General features: G+C 45.5%; 1 protein-coding gene across 4 annotated transcripts in view; it reads left to right on the forward strand.

Annotated features, from left to right (window-relative positions):
• arhgap29a (Rho GTPase activating protein 29a) overlaps nucleotides 1–22,210 on the forward strand; it is a 69,493-nt gene that overhangs the window by 14,686 nt on the left and 32,597 nt on the right. For 3 of the 4 annotated variants that reach the window (XM_052483352.1, XM_052483353.1, XM_052483355.1), the window contains one exon: nucleotides 16,510–16,653. In XM_052483352.1, coding sequence (XP_052339312.1) covers nucleotides 16,510–16,653 — 144 coding nt within the window. Of the gene's footprint in view, nucleotides 1–16,509; nucleotides 16,654–21,651; nucleotides 22,190–22,210 lie in introns of those variants that run through there. The other variant, XM_052483354.1, reaches the window with a different exon arrangement.

The raw sequence follows: 22,210 nt of genomic DNA on the forward strand, positions 1-22,210 counted from the left end.
GTGTTTGGGGGTTTTAGGCTGGGTTTCTGTATAGCACTTTGTGACATTGGCTGTTGTAAAAAGGGCTTTATAAATACATTTGATTGATCTACACTCCACTAAATGGCTAATAAGCTGATTGAAAGGATTTCTTACATTAGCTTAATTGTTTTTTTTTTGTTGTTGTTCTGGTCTTGTATAAACCAGCAGGGCATTGACCTCATCGCGTATAACGACCATGCGAGAGGTTGTTCTGCAGATTAACTTCTCAGTAGGGGATTGAAGTGTGGGATGAGGTGACATATGGCTGGCATTTTTTATCCCTCAACGGAGGGAAAACGTTGATTGAAATAGAGTTAACAGGGGGAGTGGAGGAACAGGGGCAAAGTCTGCCTGTAGAAGAAGTAGCAGAAGGAGGCACCCTGTGCGGTGTGAGCGCGTGCAGGCTGCGGGTGGCCATCCTCTGGCTGCTCTGTGCTGGTTTGTAGACTTTAATGGCCTACCACACTCAGAGTGAAGATTTGTAGGATGTTTTGTGTTTTTGTGTTCCCCCGTCCTCTCTTTCTCCCTTAACCTCTCTCTCTCTCTCTTTCTCCCTTCCCCTCTTTCTCTCTTTCTCCCTTCACCTTTCTCTTTCTCCCTTCCTCTCTCTCTCTCTTTCTCCCTTCACCTCTCTCTTCTCTCTCTCTCTCTCTCTCTCTCTCTCTCTCTCTCTCTCTCTCTCTCTCTCTCTCTCTCTCTCTCTCTCTCTCTCCCGCTCACTTTCTCTACCCCTCCATCTTTCTCCCCCTCTCTGCCTCTGTTCCTCTCAGTGAGTAGATTTATGGTTATGGGCGCTGGTAAGGCCTGGGTGAATTTGTTCCAGGAAGGGGGTCCATCTGAGTAAGAGAATGAGGCCCTTCACCACATGCTGGCTGGCTGGTGTGTGTGGGCTCCAACACGGTGGCGTTTGTGAGACACCATATAGTGCCCAACTTTTGCCCAGATAGAAGTGCATAGTGTTTGGATACAGCCACCGTGCCTGTGGATACAGCCACCGTGCCTGTTGGACACCGTGCCTATTGGATACAGCCATCGTGCCTGTGAGACGCGGTGTGGGAGGATCAAACACAATGCAGACGTATCTCTCTGTTTAGTCCTGGAAGGAGTGATGTGTGAGAACCGGCTGTGAGTTTCTGCTGACATAACATTATACAGTACTAGGCTGGTCTGTCTGATGTTTCAACATGTGTTTTCCCATTGTCATTAGGTAGTACAGTACTGTTCAGATCAGGTTTGCGAGGAAAGATTTATGTATATATTTTTTTGGTAAGTACCTATTGATAAGCTATTGTCAGAGAAATGCTGTCAATGCCCAAAGTTGAACCTTTTTGTTTAGTTTGTTTGGTTGATCGTACTGGAGCCTCGACACTTGAGAACACTAGCGAGCATTATTTACTCTCTCACCACAGTTGACCTCACACACCACGACGAACGTGGGGTGGTCTGGTAAACGTCATTGTTTTTGTCCCAACAAGGTGAGCCTTGTAGCCATGTCTCCTGTAGCCTTCAATAGAATGACCTGGAGGGTAGCAGGATATCAACCTACCTGGCCAAACATTTACTCACTTGTTGACTGTTACCCATCACAGTACTACAGTTGAAGAGGGTGGGAGATAGATCCAGATCATGCCTTTGAAATCAACACTTCAAAACAACCTTAGAAGGGGCAATCAGCAGTTGCTACGTCCATTTCTGACCTATTAATGAATGATATGTACCCATTTATTCTTATAGAGAATATAACTTATAAATGCCCCATGAGCTTTAGTTCAATTGTCATACTGCATTAGATCCCAAAATATAAGCTTGTTTTACTTGTAAACATACACTATATAGCCTCATAACATGATTGAAACAATAATGTTGATATTGCATCCATAGCTCTGTCTATGAATTTAAGTGTGATTCATTTCTCCAGCCACATCCCAAAGCTTTTTCCCAAAACAGGGGCAGGGAAGCACTTTGTTATTGTTGACTGCTGATTGTAGTTTTAAATAATTGGTGTATTTGCAACACAGTCCCTTATTTATCCTGCTTAACATTAGCAATTCATTGAACATTATAGCTTCATATTCATAGCTATTAAGTATTGAAGAGGACAGTATAACATCTACTGATGTAATCATATATTTTGCAACTGAAACCAAGGATGGCCAATTTGACTGTTAGATCACATTCAACAGACCCCCTCCCTTCAATCCACATATGACCTCCTGCTTGTCTCCAATCTTGGATTAAGGATTTGAAACCAAGATTGAAAATGTATCCATTGGATTAGATTAAGACACCCCCTCGAATCTACCACTCCCAGCACAATGTTGGATTAAAGTTGTCTAGGACCAGCCATACTTATTGTCACATCCTGCACGATGTACCAACATGCATAGCAGGAGCTGGGAAGGGCCAATCTTTGCCTTAAAGCTAGAATCCTTAATGGTGAAAATTCCACATCCGTTTGGAATATTCCAATAATAAAGAAGTAACTGCAAACAACAAAGACAGTTTTTTCCCCCCTCTGACATCTTTGCATGCATCAACAAAACAAAAACTATAACAAAGGCGCTGGGGTAAAAACAGTGGAGCTGTTTCCCCAAATGCAGATTCGATATTTAGCTCTGAATACAAACAGTGTCTACCGGTTATATAATTGAGTGGTATGTTGTTTGTCTGTTATTGTTACTGATGTTAGTGTTTTACTGCATACAGCACATTGTGTGTCAGGATCCATCTTAACTTTGTGCTCAGGTCCTGATATGTTTGCTCCGGTTAATTGGCCTTGTTTAGCCTCTATGGGCCTGAACCTTCAGGGCACGCTTGCATGAGAGAGGACACATGCTGTGCAGAACTCATAACTGGTTATGGTCAGGCAGATCTGAAGACTGGAGAGACTGGTGAGAGAACTGGGAGCTGTCTTTACCCATCATACTCAATTATGCTAAACCACTCTGTGTTGCAGTTACGTGAAACAAGGGGGAGCCTTGTTTGATGTCGACCTAAACAAAACGTGAACAGACTGAGCGTGAAGCGTGGCTGGGACGAACCGTGCAGCGTCGTACCAAGATCCCTCCCTCCCCCAAAAAACTAATGAGACTTGGTTTTAGTAGAAAGGAGGGAGGAGGGGAAGGAGGGGGTACACGAGAGGGGATAGAGCGAGGGAACCGCCAAAGCTTAGGGCCCAACTTTTAACAATAAACCCATCTCCCGTCTGAACCTCCTCTTCTGGAGGGGAACAATACCTCCCTGGAGCAAATATCAAGTGTTCTCCCAGGAGCCATTGTTGTGACAGAATCTGCACAGGGAGCACTACATTTACATAATTCATAATGGACGGTGAATGGAGACGGGTTCTTGGGCCTCTTTGAATTTCGCAAGCGGCCTTTTGGCATGAAGATGTTCCCCTGGTCCTTCTAGTGAGGCTGACACATGTTATAATCACCATCTTCCCTCCTCCACCCAGCCCAGAGAGAGAGAGACAAGCCCAAATATAAAAGCCATGGACATGTTGTTACCATTGATCCTGTCTGCTCCAATCATTCACCCTACAATGACGATATTGAGTTGGACAACGGGTGCTTTGAACTCGCAACGCAAAAACTGTTGTTTTTCCAAAACGAATACCATTACAGGTGCCTGGAGGGGAATCAAAGATTCCTTTGAAACAGTTAATTACATCTCTGCGTAATAAGATTATTTTATTTGACAAATCATTTTTCTTTCATGTTGTAACGAACTTCTTCTTCGTCTGATGAGGAGAAGGAAGGATCGGACCAAAATGCAGCGTTGTAAGTGTCCATGATACATTTATTATATCAGAACACGAAAAATACAAAATAACAAAGTGAGGGAAAGAAATGAAAATCGAAACAGTTCTGTATGGTGAAAACATAGACACAAAAAACAACTACCCACAAACACCAGGTGGGAACAGGCTACCTAAGTATGGTTCTCAATCAGAGACAACGATTGAAAGCTGCCTCTGATTGGGAACCATATCAGGCCAAACACATAGAACTATAACACACAGAACAAACATAGAATGCCCACCCCAACTCACGCCCTGACCAAACTAAAATAGAGACATAAAAAAGGAACTAAGGTCAGGACGTGACATATGTTTTGGAGGACAAATTAATTTGTCCACAGGCCCTGCCCAAGTATGTGCACTAATTCAGTCTAGAGACTTCTCTCTCCACGCAATATTGTCTGCGTTCCAAAGGGCACATTATTACTTATATAGTGCACTACTTTTGGCCAAAGCCCTATTCGCCCTGGTAAAATGTAGTGCACTATGTAGGGAAAGGGGTACCATTTGGGATGCAGACACAGAGAGTGAGAGATCGTACAACAAAATCTTCCGTTCAAACGCCATTCATGCAGGATTAGGATGCTAGCGAAGCTAAACAATGTCCTCTTGTCCTCGATGATAGGTTAAAGTTTGCTTCCATTCTACCTACTGACAGGTGTGCTGAAGAGCCTGTTCAGTTCGGCCATTTTGAGGCCTGTAAAGCCTCCAACTTCCTGGGCTGATGGAGCTACCCAGTCCATGCTAAACAGGGCTGCAGCGCTGAGTGGGCCGCTAGTCTCAGTCTCAGCTGTCTGGCTAATACTAGCCGATCTTGGCCGCCAGCGAGAGGTTGCACTGTGGGGGATTTTCAGTCTCTCTTAAATAAAGCATAGTTGGAATGCCAGGCTTCAGAGTGGCTCACAAACAGGAGTTGGGGGGGGATCAGGAGAAAAAGGTTGACTGTCTTCCCTCGGTGTGACGGACAGGCAGCTCAGTGCAGAAATGAAAAGGAGGAAAAGCTAATTCTTGACTCCACGCTAAGCAGTTCATTGATATGCAAAGGACCAGGGAAAGGGATAGAGGGATCTCCAAGGGTAAACATAGTTGTTGGCTGGAAGAAGGAGATTTTGGGAATATTTTCATGAGAATTCATTCACTCTTGGACTTAGTAGTTTAAAAACCCCCACGATAGATAGCTTTAATCTGGAGCCAATATCTATCACTCACAGGAGTTTTGATTTCAGAATGTGTTTTCTGTTATTATATCTCAACATTTTCAGCAGATCGCTGTATGTAATGAGTTTACGTAGGGAATTCCAATAACATTGAGGTAGTTAATTTGCCTGTTTCTTCATAAAGTTGAAAAGAGCTGTTTATGTCAATGCAACATGATGTTAGCTTCACGTTAGCTTTAGGTTAGCTTCACGTTAGCTTCATGTTAGCTCCACGTTCGCTTTACGTGGCTCTGTGTAAGATCATCATGTTACTTTTACCTATCGAAACGCCCTGTCAGATCTGTGGACAGTGAATGGCTAAGGAAAGGGCTCAGAGCTCTAATGGACCTGGGCCAACGAGTTGTTTCAGAGAATCAACTGCCAGGCAGCTAGACAGCTTATTAGGTTGGCTAAACACACTTCACCATTCCATCATGTCATCTCAACATGCCATGCAAAATATTCTCTGTCAATGACACAAAAAGCCACTGACCTCAAATTCCCAGCCTTCCTTAGTTCATTGAGTGAATTGACTTTTTCTGCATAGTGTTTTCTCATGCTAATGACTAATGTAATGGCTAACCTGTGTGACTGGGGCAGGGCCTGCAGAGTAGAGTGAGTGGTCGGGTGGGGAATATAAAGGAGCCCAGACCTAGACGGAAGGGAAGGTGCTGTGTGTGTGTATGGGGGAAGAGTTTCTCTTTTAAATGGTTCCTCTTTGTGTGCAGTCATGGGAAAGAGCGTTTGAAAGGTGAAGCAGCAGGGAGGCACTGGCAGGACAGGGGGAAAATAGGGGAAGTCTGGGAAGGCCAATATTCTGTCCTTTAACAGTGCCGTGTAATCCGCTAATCCGGTGTGGAGTGGTGGAGTGGCCCAACCGCCGGTGGTCCGACTCCGGGGTGCAGAGGTGAACCGTGCTGACCGCGGCCACAGGAAGTGTAGGAGGGAGAGTGGAGGGTGGGAAAGGCCTTGTCTCATTCCAGACCTGGGTTCAAATACTTTTTATTTATTTTTATTAATTTGGTAATTTTCTTGTTGGGAGGGGCGGGGCACAATACACAAATTCATGTAATTTATTGCTTGCATCCACCCGTGGGCTACCACTCAAACAGAATATATCTTTTTTTGAAGTCCACAAATACAAAGCATTGATCCCCATGATCATACCACAGAGCAAAAAGTAATAATACATGTGATATTTAAAGGATGGAAAAAGAGAAGAAGTGAGCCTCCAATCCCAACCTCCCACCCCATTCCCCCAACCCCACTCATCCAACATGTCTCCATCCAAACATGTTTTCCACCACTTCGCACTCCCCTTACTTGTCAGTCCCCCCATCTCCACATACCAACCCTTCCCCATGGGCCTGAAAACCAAAAAAGGTTTAAAAAAACAAACAGCAAGCAATGCAGATGTACAGTAGAAGCACGGTGGCTAGGAAAAACTCCATAGAAAGACCAAAACCTAGGAAAAAACCTAGAGAGGAACCAGGCTCTGAGGGGCGGCCAGTCCTTTTCTGGCTGTGCCAGATTAAGATTATAACAGTACATGGCCAAGATGTTCAAATCAAATGTATTTATATAGTCCTTCGTACATCAGCTGATATCTCAAAGTACTGTACAGAAACCCAGCCTAAAACCCCAAAGAGCAAGCAATGCAGGTGTAGAAGCACGGTGGCTAGGAAAAACTCCCTAGAAAGGCCAAAACCTAGGAAGAAACCTAGAGAGGAACCAGGCTATGAGGGGTGGCCAGTCCTCTTCTGGCTGTTCCTGGTGGAGATTATAACAGAACATGGCCAAGATGTTCAAATGTTCATAAATGACCAGCATGGTCAACTAATAATAATCACAGTAGTTGTCGAGGGTGCAGCAAGTCAGCACATCAGGAGTAAATGTCAGTTGGCTTTTCATAGCCGATCATTAAGAGTATCTCTACAACTCCTGCTGTCTCTAGGGAGTTGAAACAGCAGGTCTGGGACAGGTAGCACGTCCGGTGAACAGTTCAGGATTCCATAGCCGCAGGCAGAACAGTTGAAACTGGAGCAGCAGCACGGCCAGGTGGACTGGGGACAGCAAGGAGTCATCATGCCAGGTAGTCCTGAGGCATGGTCCTAGGGCTCAGGACCTCCGAGAGAGAGAAAGAAAGAGAGAATTAGAGAGAGCATAATGGATAATACAGGAGAAGTACTCCAGATATAACAAACTGACCCTAGCCCCCCGACACATAAACTACTGCAGCATAAATACTGGAGGCTGAGACAGGAGGGGTCAGGAGACACTGTGGCCCCATCTGATGATACCCACGGACAGGGCCCAACAGGAAGGATATAACCCCACCCACTTTGCCAAAGCACAGCCCCCACACCACTAGAGGGATATCTTCAACCACCAACTTACCATCCTGAGACAAGTCTGAGTATAGCCCACAAAGATCTCCGCCACGGCACAACCCAAGGGGGGCGCCAACCCAGACAGGAAGATCACATCAGTGACTCAACCCACTCAAGTAACACACCCCTCCTAGGGACGGTATGAAAGAGAACCAGTAAGCCAGTGTCTCAGTCCCTGTGATAGGGTTAGAGGCAGAGAATCCCAGTGGAAAGAGAGGAACTGGCCAGGCAGAGACAGCAACGGCAGTTCGTTGCTCCAGAGCCTTTCCTTTCACCTTCACACTCCTGGGCCAGACTACACTCAATCATATGACCCACTGAAGAGATGAGTCTTCAGTAAAGACTTAAATGTTGAGACCGAGTCTGCGCCTCTCACATGGGTAGGCAGACCATTCCATAAAAATGGAGCTCTATAGGAGAAGCCCTGCCTCCAGCTGTTTGCTTAGAAATTCTAGGGACAATTAGGAGGCCTGCGTCTTGTGACCGTAGCGCACATGTAGGTATGTACGGCAGGACCAAATCAGAGAGATTTGGGAAGTAGGTACATATACTGAATATATATGCATTACCAGTCAAAAGTTTGGACACACCTACTCATTCAAGGGTTTTTCTTTATTTTGTTTACTATTTTCTACATTGTATAATAATAGTGAGGACATCACAACTATGAAATAACACATATGGAATCATGTAATACTAGTAACCAAAAACGTGAATATATTTTAGATTTTAGATTCTTCTAAGTAGCCATCCTTTGCCTTGATGACAGCTTTGCACACTCTTTGCATTCTCTCAACCAGCTTCACCTGGAATGCTTTTCCAACATTCTTTAAGGAGTTCCCACATATGCTGAACACTTGTTGTCTGCTTTTCCTTCACCCTGTGGAACAACTCATCCCTAACCACCTCAATTGGGTTGAGTGTACCTTGAATTCTAACTAAATCACAGACAGTGTCACCAGCAAAGCACCCCCACACCATCACAACTCCCCTCCATGCTTCACGGTGGGAACCACACATGCAGAGATCATCCGTTCACCTATTCTGCTTCTCACAAATACATAGCAGTTGGAACCAAAAATCTCAAATTTGGACTCATCAGACCAAAGGACACATGTCCACCGGTCTAATGTCCATTGCTCGTGTTTCTTGGTCCAAGCAAGTCTCTTCTTATTATTGGTGTCCTTTAGTAGTGGTTTCATTGCAGCAATTCGACCATGAAAGCCTGATTCACGCCGTCCCATCTGAACACTTGATGTTGAGATGTGTCTGTTACTTGAACTCTGTGAAGCATTTATTTGGGCTGCAATTGCTGAGGCTGATAATGAACATATCCTCTGCAGCAGTGGTAACTATGGGTCTTCCTTTCCTGTGGCGGTCCTCATGAGTTTCTTCATAGCGCTTGATGGTTTCTGCGCATGCACTTGAATAAACTTTCAAAGTTCTTATTGCCTGACCTTCATGTCTTAAAGTAATGATGGACTGTCATTTCTCTTTGTTTATTTGAGCTGTTCTTGCCATAATATGGACTTGGTCTTTTACCAAATAGGGTTATCTTTTGTGTACCAAACCTACCTTGTCACAATGCAACTGATTGGCTCAAACACATCAAAATAAGGAAAGAAATTCCACAAATTAACTTTTAGCAAGGCACACCTGTTAATTGGTATGCATTCCAGGTGACTACTTCATGAAGCTGGTTGAGAGAATGCCAAGAGTGTACAAAGCTGTCATCAAGGAAAAGGGTGGCTACTAAGATTTCAAATATAAAATATATTTTGATTTGTTAACCTTTTTTTGGTTAATACATGATTCCATATGTGTTGTTTCATAGTTTTGATGTCTTCACTATATTCTACAATGTAGAAAATAGTCAAAATATAGAAAAACCCTTGAATGAATGTGTCCAAACTTTTTACTGCACTGTATATACAGTATATCCTTTTTTTGTATGGTTGTGCTTTATAGATTGTTTATGTGTTTGTGTTGGGCTTCAGCTTAGATTATTCTTTATGGAGTCAAATGTGTTCTCCAGGCCTCAATTGTTCCTTGACTAGCGCCATTCATTCTCACTGTCAATAATTCTAATGTTATAACTGTATCCACTGGCAAATTGGGAAAGAGTGAGGTGATTGCAGTGCTGCCTGCCTGCAGTAATCGTTTCTGATTTTTTTGACAGATTCAAGGAGCTATCATCATTAAGTAATATAGTAGATGTAAAGGATTGAGTATTTACATTCATGCACTTTGTAACTTTGTAACTGTGTCCCAGAAGCATTTAACTGCTGGGCATTTCCTCGTCATGTGAGGGAATGTGCCTTCCTAATTTAGGAGACACAATGACCAGTCGAGAGTTGGGGACAATTTCATCGTAAAACGTTTCCTTGGTGTTAAATATGGTCTCTAAACCAACTTTTAAGTGTATAAATTGATGGTTTGGATTTTCGCAATGCTAATGTCATATTTTGGAATTATTCCGTTGGTTTGATAGCGCCAGGCAAGCTCAGTTAAGTGCAGATAATTAACAAATACTATTTGAAACCAGGATTTGTCTGCCTCACACTACTCTGGCCGCTGGACTGGTCCACCTGCTGGGGTGCCTCTTATAAAAGGCTTACAGTGTCTGTTAAAAGTTAAGCAGGCCTGTTATTTTCTGCCCTTTAAAGTTTGGACACAATAGTTGATTTTGTTTATTAGGAAGAGCCTGCCTGTTAGTTAACGTTTACAGAGGTACTGCCGTGGAACGTCCTACACAGCGAGCCTTGGCTTTTAAATCACCATGAGTTTTAGCAGCTTTTGGCAATGAGCTCAGCGACACTTCGGTGTAGGTCTAACATATAACGTTTAGCAGACATTTTATAATGTACGTGTAAAATGTGTTGTTGTTTCTTTCTGTGAGAAAGTATTGGGATGACGCCATCTTGAAAAATGGAGATGATAAGTCATGCATTGATCAGTCCTCTAAAGCTCTCAAGGCCTACTGTCAGTAGACTATAACTGATTACGGTAATGCACTTCTTTGACAACCCTCCGACCTAAGCCCTCCTACCTAAGCCCTCCTACATAAGATCTCCTACCAAAGCCATCCTACCAAAGCCCTAGCTGATTATTTGAGGGGGGAAGTCACAAGAATGTCCAGCTGTAGGTTGACTCAATGGGCCACACTGAGATTGGTCGTGTGATTGACGTTAGTCATGGCTAACACGGGGTGTCCAGACCCGGCACCGTATTTAGCCCAGATAGTGCTAACTCTCCCCAAAGCTATGTTAGCCTATGAGCTCCTTGTGTTTAATCGGCCCCCCCCCCTGAACCCAGTTGTGACATGTTAAGTGATTTCACACTTGCTTTGTACCGTGAAGCCCCCTCTATCTTCTCAAATGTTTTGAAGCATAAATAATACGTTGCTCCCATGATTTTCATCATGCATGACTGAGCATATCTAGAGTCACAGAAAAAGGAATTTTGCCAAGTCATATCGGATGGATCCAACCATTAGAGGCCATTGACAGTTAGGTGTTACAAGAGAGGATCATGACATGATGACATTCGTGCTAAGGATCATGAAAATCCGTTTTTTTTTGTTGCTGAAAATATTTTTTTTGCCGTTTACCTCCCTTATCTCACCTCATTTGCTCACCTCATTTGCTCACATAGACTTATTTTTCTACTGTAGTATTGACTGTATGTTTGTTTTACTCCATGTGTGTTGTTGTATGTGTCGAACTGCTTTGCTTTATCTTGGCTTTATCTTGGCCAGGTCGCAATTGTAAATGAGAACTTATTCTCAACTTGCCTACCTGGTTAAATAAAGGTGAAATAAAAATACATTAAAAAAATTGGATAAGAGAGTGGGACATTTTAACATATCAAATTAGATATTTTTTATTCTTTCAAAAGACAAGGGTGTCCCTGGTCTATGAGAAGTTACTATTTCAGTTGCGTCACCATTATATTGAGGAATCTGTTATGTGGATCCTAGTGCATGGTAGAGCCATACATAGGATCACTCAGGCCTTTTGAGCGACATGACCTCTGTTGGCGAAAGAAATGCCTATTTGAATGCCTAACTCATTAGATAGCTGCCTATAGAGTCGGAGGGGCTTTGAATGTTTTCGTATTGAGGTGTCATCTCGAGGGTGAATGATCCAACAATGTTTTTATTATGGATCCCCCCCTCACCCCTTGCGCTCGCCCCACTTCCTAACAAGAGACACAGCCAGGCTGGAATGCAGTGGTTTCCATGACGCTAATGAAGTAAAAATGTGGCGATGTGGTTCTGGCAAGCCCTCTCCTCTCGCTCCCTTGGCCTCTTCATTGGAATGGGAGACTGATCCCTATAGCTTCTATTCCCAACAGAGCGTTCCCGGGAATGTCTCTCTCTTTCTCCCATAACCTGGCTAAGCTTGGATGTGGGTTTAAAGGGGCATGTTTGGGACAAAACCCAGGGGAGGGTACCACCACCGACCAAACAACCTCGCTTCCTCCCGCCCGACCCTCCCTCCCTCCTTACCCCATCACCCCTCCTCCTCCTCTCCCTCTTTCCTCCTGTGAAAAGTGAAAAGCCTGGCGTTGTGATTTATTGTTCCAAAAAATGCTTCATGTGGCAGGCAGGCCCTCAAGCAGACAGGCCCCACTGTTTGCAAATGGCCTCTGAGACAAAAGGAAAGCTTTTCCCACTCAAACAGACTCTTCTCAGCAAACTGATGGTTTTCCTGCATTGTGATAAAAATGCTCCTTTCCTGGCAGCTAGCATACTATTAATTTGTTTTTCCTTTTACCAAATCTCATAATTGTTTTGCTCTAAAACTTTTGCACAGTAAAACAAAGTGGCTCTTCCATGTCCCAGTACTCTGAGTGAGGGTGGTTTTCATGGTGAAACTGTCCCCATTGTGAAATAAGTCTCCCAGGCCTGTGGCTGCAACAGACAGGGGTCTACACCCCCTATGCTGGGGAGAAGTGTGGATGGCTGGAGGTGCCTGCCAGGGCTTGGGGTCCCTGGTGGGAACAGGGTTCTGTCCCATTGTGCTCCTCTCTAACAGGGAAGCACAGGGTTAAACCACCAGCCTCTGTACATCATCCTGTGTCCTGCTGGGCCAGTGGACTAAACACAATGTCCTTCTAGTAGCTCCACACAGGATGGCCTGGACGTAAAGACCAAGCAACAGCCATTATGAGGCGCCCGCCATCCTGCACCTGCAGAAGGAAGAGCCTCTGTCTCATTCAGGCTTTTTAATCTGCACCACCTCCAGACCTTGGAGGATTCTGTTACTCTGTGTCTATGTGAATGGGCCATAAAGTACTGTATGTGTTGACAGACGGTTCAGGCCACTGTGTGGGCATTGTCATTCAAAGTGCATTGTCTTTAAATAGGGGTATAATCTAACCCCTTGCCAATAAAGACCTGGAGGTTTGGGGCGGCTGGCAACCCTGACCCACCCAATGATGTACAGTATATAAACCCCTGATTGCTGATGCTATTTATTGGCAAATGAGAGGCTTTGAAGCTACTGGTTAGCCATATTGGCACTTCCCCAGAAGAAGCAGTCCTTCAAAGGAATGTTAAATGTATTAAATTAAATGTATTTAAGTGTTGTGTTGTTGTAGTGGGGACAGTAACATTTACAACAAAAAAAAAAGATTTTAAGGAAATTTTTTTTTTCTTTTTTTGTTGTACATTTAGCTCATATTGTATAATTTAAAAGTATGCATTAAGGTGTGTGTGATATAATAAACGTGGCAAATTCAAAGACGTAGACATTGTTGAATGCATTTATATAGCTTCCAAAATCTTTTTTTTTACAATGGTAGTTCAGTCAGTCATGTAGTATATATATAAATCATTGGACACACCTGATCATTGTGTGCTTGCTGGGTTTTCAGTCTTTTCCAATCTAATGGGTGAGGACCCAATCACACACTAGCTTGGGAAAGACGGTACTGCAGGTCTGTGCAGCAAAATAACACAGACAGAAAGAGAAAGAAATAGAGAGGAGCGGGAGACAAAAAAGTGATAGAGTGGGAGAGAGAGAGAGAGACAGACAGACAGACAGACAGACAGACAAACAGACAGACAGACAGACAGACAGGTAGCCTGTGGTGAGCAGCTGCACTCTGCTGAATGTGCTCCTTCGAGGGGAACACCCCAACAGAGTAGGAAGTTGGGATTTTATGAATCACTCAGCTACATTCTTTTTGCAGTACATTCTTGTTTCATTATGATCTTGTCCCAACATACCCATCAGACCAAATAGTCTTTATTACATCTGTAGACACACAGAACAACATCTTAATCTCCATAGACAGAGATAAAGTAGGCCTGTTTAGGAAGTACCCCCACCTTACATCCACTCCCTAATGCAGTTCCAGCCTGCTGGATAATGGGGCTCAGTGTTGTGCATTATGGGGGCCAGAGGCACACTGCAAGGCTCTTCCTTGCAGGAGCCAGGCTCAAACATTTATTTTATTTAATCTTTATTTAACAAGGCAAAGTCAGTTCAGAACAAATTCTTATTTACAATGATGGTTATCCCCAGCCAAACCCTAATCCGGAAGACACCGGGCCAATTGTGAGCCGTCCTATGGTATTCCCAATCACGGCCGGGTTGTGATACAGCCTGGAAACGAACCGGGTGTATAGTGACAGCTCTAGTACTGAGATGCAGTGTCTAAGGCCTCTGTGCCACTCGGGAGCCCAAAACATGGCAGAAGCCAGGCTGAAATCAGGCTAAAACATGGCAGGAGCCAGGAAAAAAAATGTCAGGAGCCAGGCTGAAACATTGCAGAAGCCAGGCTGAAACATGGCAAGAACCAGGCTGAAGCATGGCAGAAGCCAGGCTGAAATATGGCAGGGCTGAAACAGCAAAAGCCAGGCTGAAACATGGCAGGGCTGAAACAGCAGAAGCCAGGCTGAAACATGGCAGGGCTGAAACATAGCAGGAGCCAGGCTGAAACATGGCAGAAGCCAGGCTGAAACAAAATTAAGAGAAAGCACCAGGTTCTCCAGACACAGGAAGTAGCTGTAGTTTGACATCCAAACAAGATGGATGGAGGCGGTTGCCATGAAACTAGGTATGGTTACCATGGAGCTGGGGAAGACTCCAGACATCCTGTAGAGAGACTGTTGGCAGAGCAGAGATGCTGCCGGGAGTTTTACAATATACAATCAGTTGGTTTTGTAGAATCTGTTGAATCTGTTACTGTTGAGCCAATGAAGGGTTCTGTTCTCTCTCGTATTCGGTCTGATGTTTATTGACATCATCCAATAAAGAACATTGATCTGGGGTTGGTTCACTTGTTGTTTTGACTTAATTACGAGGTCACTTGTTGGGCTAGTGGATGTTGTTGACTTGTGACTGGTAGTCCTTATAAAGTCGTCACGTCATGCTGTTAGATGTAGCTAGTGGTTGTTACAGTAACTTGTTCCCTGTGGTTCTATTATGAAGCAGTCGCTTGTTGACATTTACTGTTGGTCCATATGAAGCAGTCCGACAGTCACCTACTGGTCAGCTGGCTGTATTTCCTGGTTGGAGGACAGCTGGCATTGTCATGGCGATGGCAGCCACATCCACCCAGAAACATTAGTTCCACCGCCGGCCCTTTTTGTCCCGCTCCAAAAAAAGAGGGGGAATGAATAAAAGAAAAAAGGGGAGACGGCTAAAGTCTCCCTGATCCCCTTTTCCATACGCGGGGTAATCCAGGGGCGACCGTCAGCACAAATGTGGCTTTGACAGGGCTGCGAGTGTGTGTGTGTGTGTGTGTGTGTGTGTGTGTGTGTGTGTGTGTGTGTGTGTGTGTGTGTGTGTGTGTGTGTGTGTGTGTGTGTGTGTGTGTGTGTGTGTGTGTGTGTGTGTGTGTGTGTGTGTGTGTGACTCTGACCCTCTCTGTGGCTCTCAGTTTCACTGGGCTCTGGGAAAAACAGTCCTCGGTGGATACTGCGAGGCTGTGTCAGTGGTGGCACTGCCACACTCACTCGCCTGCGGTGGTGGATCACAGATTCAAGGGAGTCGTAGTAAAAGCATCTGGAGACTGTTAGATTAGTCCTTTCTGTCCTCCCATTCAGCTGCTTTCTGATGAGCTCACCCTCTAACTATGTGGTGTATACATTAACAGGCTGGTTGAATACCAAAGTGCTCCGGCTGTTACCATCTGTAGAGCCAGGCAGCACTGTAGTTACTGACGCATTAGTAATGGTCTGTTTTATTATGGATGTGTCAACACTACACATAAATACTACACTGACTACAGGAAGACCACTACAGGTCATGTTTAGTTATGCATTAGTTATCAGGTAGTCACATTTACCGTCACACCTGAGTCTGCTACGGCCTCTTTCTCTCAATGGTTAACACCTAGTGTTAGACCCACATGTCTGACTAATGTGAATCAACACCGAGGTGGAATTGCTTGACTGGTGTCTCCTCTTTATATTGAAATGTGTAACTCAGAAGTCCTTATCATATGTTGTAAACACTTACTGTACACTGAGAGTACAAAACATTAAGAACACCTGCTTTCTCCATGACAGACTGACCAGGTGAATCCAGGTGAAAGCTATGATCCCTTATTGATTTAACCTGTTAAATCCACTTGAATCAGTGTATTTTTAAGCCTTGAGACAATTGATACATGGATTGTGTATGTGCGCCATTCACAGGGTGAATGGGCAAGACCAAAGATTGAAGTGCCTTTGAACAGGATATGGTAGTAGGTGCAGGCACACCAATTTGTGTCAAGAAAGGCAATGCTGCTGGGTTTCTCATGCCGAACAGATGCCCACACGCATCAAGAATGGTCCAACACCCAAAGGACATCCAGCCAACTTGACACAACTGTGGGAAGCATCGGAGTCAACATGGGCCAGCGTCCCTGTGGAACGCTTTCGACACCTTGTAGAGTCCATGCCCCGACGAATTGAGGCTGCTCTGAGTGGGACTGACTTACATGTTGAAGAGATGGTTCTCTTTACAGTTGTGTCTTTGTGTCTTTTCCCTCCAGATAAAATGTGCCTTATACAGTATATGAATATGAACAAACACTGCAGCCATTGTGTTACTGAGATGGTTCTCTAACAGTCTTGTCTTTGTGTCTGTTTGTCCTCCAGAGCACCAGGACTGTCTTCACCAGGTAGTCCATGAGCGTCTGGGGGAGCTGCTGCGCGTGTTGAAGGCCGTCATCAGCAAACACCAGACCCTCAACTCTGTGGACATCCTCAGTTCTGCAGGCACCGTCATCGCACAGGTCAAAGGTGAGCAGCACTCCCTAGAGCATAGAGACATGTCTCAAACACACCCCGACTCTCTGTCTCTCTGTCTCCTTCTCTCCCTGCCACCCTGTCTCCCTGACTCATTTTCCTCTTGTCTCCCTGTCTTCCTGCCTCCCTGCCACCCTGTCTCCCTGATTCCTTGTCTTCCTGTCTCCCTGCCTCCCTGTCTCGCTGACTTATTGTCTTCCTGTCTCCCTGCCTCCTTGTCTTCCTGTCTCCCTGCCTCCTTGTCTTCCTGCCTCCCTGACTCCTTGTCTTCCTGTCTCCCTGCCTCCTTGTCTTCCTGCCTCCCTGACTCCTTGTCTTCCTGTCTCCATGCCTCCTTGTCTTCCTGCCTCCCTGACTCCTTGTCTTCCTGTCTCCCTGCCTCCTTGTCTTCCTTCCTCCCTGACTCCTTGCCTCCCTGTCTCCCTGCCTCCTTGTCTCCCTGCCTCCTTGTCTTCCTGCCTCCCTGTCTCCCTGCCTTCTTGTCTTCCTGCCTCCTTGTCTTCCTGTCTCCCTGCCTCCTTATCTTCCTGCCTCCCTGACTCCTTGCCTCCCTGTCTCCCTGCCTCCTTGTCTTCCTGTCTCCCTGCCTCCTTGTCTTCCTGCCTCCTTGTCTTCCTGCCTCCCTGACTCCTTGCCTCCCTGTCTCCCTGCCTCCTTGTCTTCCGGCCTCCCTGACTCCTTGCCTCCCTGTCTCCCGCCCTAATGGCTCACAGTCCTTGCCTCCCTGTCTCGCTGACTTCTTGTCTTCCTGTCTCCCTGCCTCCTTGTCTTCCTGTCTCCCTGCCTCCTTGTCTTCCTGTCTCCCTGCCTCCTTGTCTTCCTGCCTCCCTGACTCCTTGCCTCCCTGTCTCCCGCCCTAATGGCTCACAGTCCTTGCCTCCCTGTCTCGCTGACTTCTTGTCTTCCTGTCTCCCTGCCTCCTTGTCTTCCTGTCTCCCTGCCTCCTTGTCTTCCTGCCTCCCTGACTCCTTGCCTCCTGTCTCCCGTCTTCCTGCCTCCCTGTCTCGCTGACTTCCTTCCTGTCTCCCTGCCTCCTTGTCTTCCTGTCTCCCTGCCTCCTTGTCTTCCTGCCTCCCTGACTCCTTGCCTCCCTGTCTCCCGCCCTAATGGCTCACAGTCCTTGCCTCCCTACTGTACCTCCCCCGTACTGTACCTCCTCCAGGCCTCATTTGGCTGGATTAGGTCTGGAAGAAGGTTTGTGCTTCAGCATTACAGGGCCAGCATGTTTGTCTGTTTAGCAAAACTCGAAGATGTATTTGCAGCAAACCTTTGAAGATGAATTCACTCTAAATATCAGAACTTCGCTCAAATAACACACACAGTATGTATTCAAACCCCTAACTGTAAAATACAGACCATGTATTATTTGAATGTTTAAATTTGAATTCCTATTGAATCCAGTGGTAGGAGGGAGAGGAGTGTGTTTGACTCAAAGACTGAAGTCTTTGTGCTTTGTGTTGCTGTCCTGAGGGAATAGGGCTCAGGAATCCCATTTATCTCCTCTCCCCGAGATTATGATCAGCCATGGAGGGCAATTCTTCACTTGGCCCGCGCACAAGAATCTCTGAGTGGAGTATACCTCTGCTCAATTGGAATTGCATAGCAGCCTGGCCCTGGTTTGACAGCATAGTTTTGGCAATGCTCTATGTTAGCGAAGTACGGTGACACACTGACCTGGAACAAAAGCTGGGGAGGTGTTTGTGTGTGTGTGGTAGTGATGTAAATACCTATCCTTCCGTCCACTCTAAATGCATTCTACCAAATGAATAAAAAGTGATTGAACCAAAGTCGATTCCAAGTGTTGGCTTACACTACGGTATGCAGCCTGGGTGCATTTCAAGCTGAACTGAAGGAAGCTATTGTATGGCGGCTTGGACAAAGACAGAGACAGAGACAGAGTGAACGTTAGTGCTGGCTGCTCTCGATCTGCATGCTCTACTGTGACAGTTGGAAAGACTTCACATAGAGTCTGCTGTGGCTAGCTAGCCAATAGTCATGTGATGCTACTAATGGCTAATCTGGTTTCAAGGCTGTGGGGCTTTCTCTTGGGAGCAGTTTAATATTAACAGTGCTTTGTGTATATAGGAACAGAACAGCAGTATCACTGCTGAATCAAAATGCCATGTGCTTAAGGTACAAGCCCCAGTACACTCCCAATAAACGAACCTGTTGTTCCTTCATTCTTAATTCCATACCTCACCCTAATAACATTTCTCACCACTAGAGGGCCAGAATATGTGTCCTCTGTACTAGACCCTCACACAATGAGGCTCAACAGGCTATACACATACTCATTGGCATCCTTACTTCTTTGTCAACATTAGTCACTTCACACACACACACACACACACACACACACACCTGGCCTGGTCCCCAGGTAATGTGAGACTGAAGTAATCAATTCAGGTATATTCAAATAAGAGAAAGTGGAATATTCAGGCAAATAAGAGAAAGTGGAATACCCTGTGCCTAGGGGGAGATAACAGGGGTCTGTGTCTCTCTGTCTGTCTGTGTTTGTGTGTGTGTGTGTGTGTGTGTGTGTGTGTGTGTGTGTGTGTGTGTGTGTGTGTGTGTGTGTGTGTGTGTGTGTGTGTGTGTGTGTGTGTGTGTGTGTGTGTGGTGGGGTGGGTGCGTAGGTGGGTGTGTGCGTGTTTGTGTGTATGTCTCTGCCCGCCCATACTGGCTCAGTGGATCAGGAACAGGCCCCATTCGCTCATGCCTGGCCTAATTCATGCTCTCATAGTGGGGCTATGACTTTCACAACACTGGTCTCTGTCCAGGGAGAGGAGACACACACCAGGAGGAAAGAGAGAGGGAGAGAAAAGGGTATCTATCTACCTCAAGATAAGCAAGATATCCTACACATAGTCTTACAAAGATCTTTATACAATGAGCAAATTAAAATACTTTTTCTGTAGGTGGTGTATCACCCAATTAGCTAAGCCAAGGTATCTGAGAAGGACACCAAAATTATATGTGATGAACACCATGACACCTGTCATTTCCTGAATGAAGAGATGTGGTTGTTCCCCCTCCCTACATTGGTACAGTGTATGGTTGCAAAGTTCCAGTAACTTTCCCAAAATGTAGGATCCCAGAATCAAGAATCCCAGAATGCCTCGCCTGGTTCACCAACTACTTCTCAGACAGAGTTCAGTGTGTCAGACAGAGTTCAGTGTGACTCTTTTCTCTGTATACATCAATGATGTCGCTTTTGCTGCTGGTGAGTCTCTGATCCACCTCTACGCAGACGACACCCTTCTGTATACCTCTGGCCCTTCTTTAGACACTGTGTTAACTAACCTCCAGATGAGCTTCAATGCCATACAACTCTCCTTCCTTGCCCCCAACTGCTCTTAAATGCAAGTGAAACTAAATGCATGCTCTTCAACCGATCGCTACCAGCACCTGCCCGCCCGTCCAGCATCACTACTCTGGACGGTTCTGACTTAGCATATGTGGACATCTACAAATACCTAGGTGTCTGGTTAGACTTTAAACTCTCCTTCCAGACTCACATTAAGCATCTCCAATCCAAAATTAAATCTAGAAACGGCTTCCTATTTCGCAACAAAGCCTCCTTCACTCATGCTGCCAAACATACCCTCGCAAAACTGACTATCCTACTAATCCTTGACTTCGGCGATGTCATTTACAAAATAACCTCCAACACTCTACTCAGCAAACTGGATGCAGTCTATCACAGTGCCATCCGTTTTGTCACCAAAGCCTCATATACTACCCACCACTGCGACCTGTATACTCTCGTTGGCTGGCCCTCGCTTCATATTCGTCACCAAACCCACTGGCTCCAGGTCATCTATAAGTCTTTGCTAGGTAAAGCCCCGCCTTATCTCAGCTCACTGGTCACCATAGCAGCACCCACCCGTAGCACACGCTCCAGCAGGTATATTTATTTCACTGGTCACGTCCAAAGCCAATTCCTCCTTTGGCCTCCTTTCCTTCCAGTTCTCTGCTGCCAATGACTGGAACAAATTGCAAAAATCACAGAAGCTGGAGAATCATATCTCCCTCACTAACTTTAAGTACCGGCTGTCAGAGCAGCTCACTGCACCTGTACATAGCCCATCTGTAAATAGCCCATCAAACTACCTCATCCCCATACTGTTATTATTATTTTTTGCTCCTTTGCACTCCAGTATCTCTACTTGCACATTCATCTTCTGCACATCTATCACTCCAGTGTTTAATTGCTAAATTGTAATTATTTCGCCACTGTGGCCTATTTATTTCCTTACCTCCCGTATCTTACCTCATTTGCACACACTGTATATAGACTTTTTTTCCTATTGTATTTTTGACTGTATGTTTGTTTATTCCATGTGTCACTCTGTGTTGTTGTTTGTGTCGCACTGCTTTGCTTTATCTTGGCCAGGTCGCAGTTGTAAATAGCCTACCTGGTAAATAGCCTACCTGTAAATAGCCTACCTGGTTAAATAAAGGTGAAAAAAAGTGGGTACAAACAGGAAAACCGGAACCCTCCAACCAGGATTTCTGGAAAACTGAGTCATTTGGGGATGTTGCTGGAATTTTTCAACCATTACTCAGTCACATTATGCATGTGGGTCATTGAGGCATCAACATTACCATGATGGCCCCTATGGCCCGATGGCCCCCAATGACCTAAAGGCACCGTGGCCTGATGGCACCATGTCCCCCAATGGCCTTCCTCCTATGTCCTGGCTAAGTCATGTATGTTTGCTTCCATCAATATCTGTTTTGTCAGCAGGCTTCCCCCTGCAGTAGGCTCAGAGGTGGAATTTATTAGTGTTCGTTCAGGAGTCAGTCATGTGCTTTCCCAGTGAAAACAATGCCGTTTTTGCCTGATGATGTAACATCCACGTTTGGACTGTGGTTGGCCGGAGCGAGTGCTGGCATTGTGTTCTAGTGAGCTTCAGGATGTCCTGTGTTGCGGGGAGGGGAGGAGTGGGTAGGAGAGGACGTAAAGGCCAGAGAGACGCAGCGATAGCGTTCTAGGCAGAGGTAGCTAGCTAGCTGCGTTCACAGACAGACTCTCCCGGGACCCAAACTAACTTGCACCACTAACTCTGCTGTCCCGTCTGAAAGGGTTCTACCTCTCATAAGAGCTTCTGGAACTTATGGAATTGGCTTGAACCCTGTACTGGAGACATTCCCTGGAAAGAAATGCCTTATTAGGTGACACAAATGGAGATAAAGGAAGAGACTTGTGCGGCCATTTCCCCTGTGGCAGTTGGAGAAAGCTTTAGTGCATTAAAAGGGCTGTAGATCAGCTTGACCACTAGAGGCAGATCCCCCATTTGGAACCACTGAACCACGAAGGACCTACTGAGTAAGGAGTGGCTCTACGGTCAAGGAGTGGTTGTACCATACAGCCAGGAAGACCAACAGAGAAGAGAGAGAAGTCCTTGAGAGCAGCTTGGGTAGAAGGAGTTTGGTGCTACAACAACCGCCCGACTGCGGACCACATCATACACACAGACTGAATGCTAAAAAGGGTTCAGCCTCTGGAGGGCAAGCCTGGTCGTGGGTAAGTGGTGGCTGGCATGTG

Source organism: Oncorhynchus keta, chromosome 28 (genome assembly GCF_023373465.1).
Source record: "Oncorhynchus keta strain PuntledgeMale-10-30-2019 chromosome 28, Oket_V2, whole genome shotgun sequence".
NCBI classification, from domain to species: domain Eukaryota; kingdom Metazoa; phylum Chordata; class Actinopteri; order Salmoniformes; family Salmonidae; genus Oncorhynchus; species Oncorhynchus keta.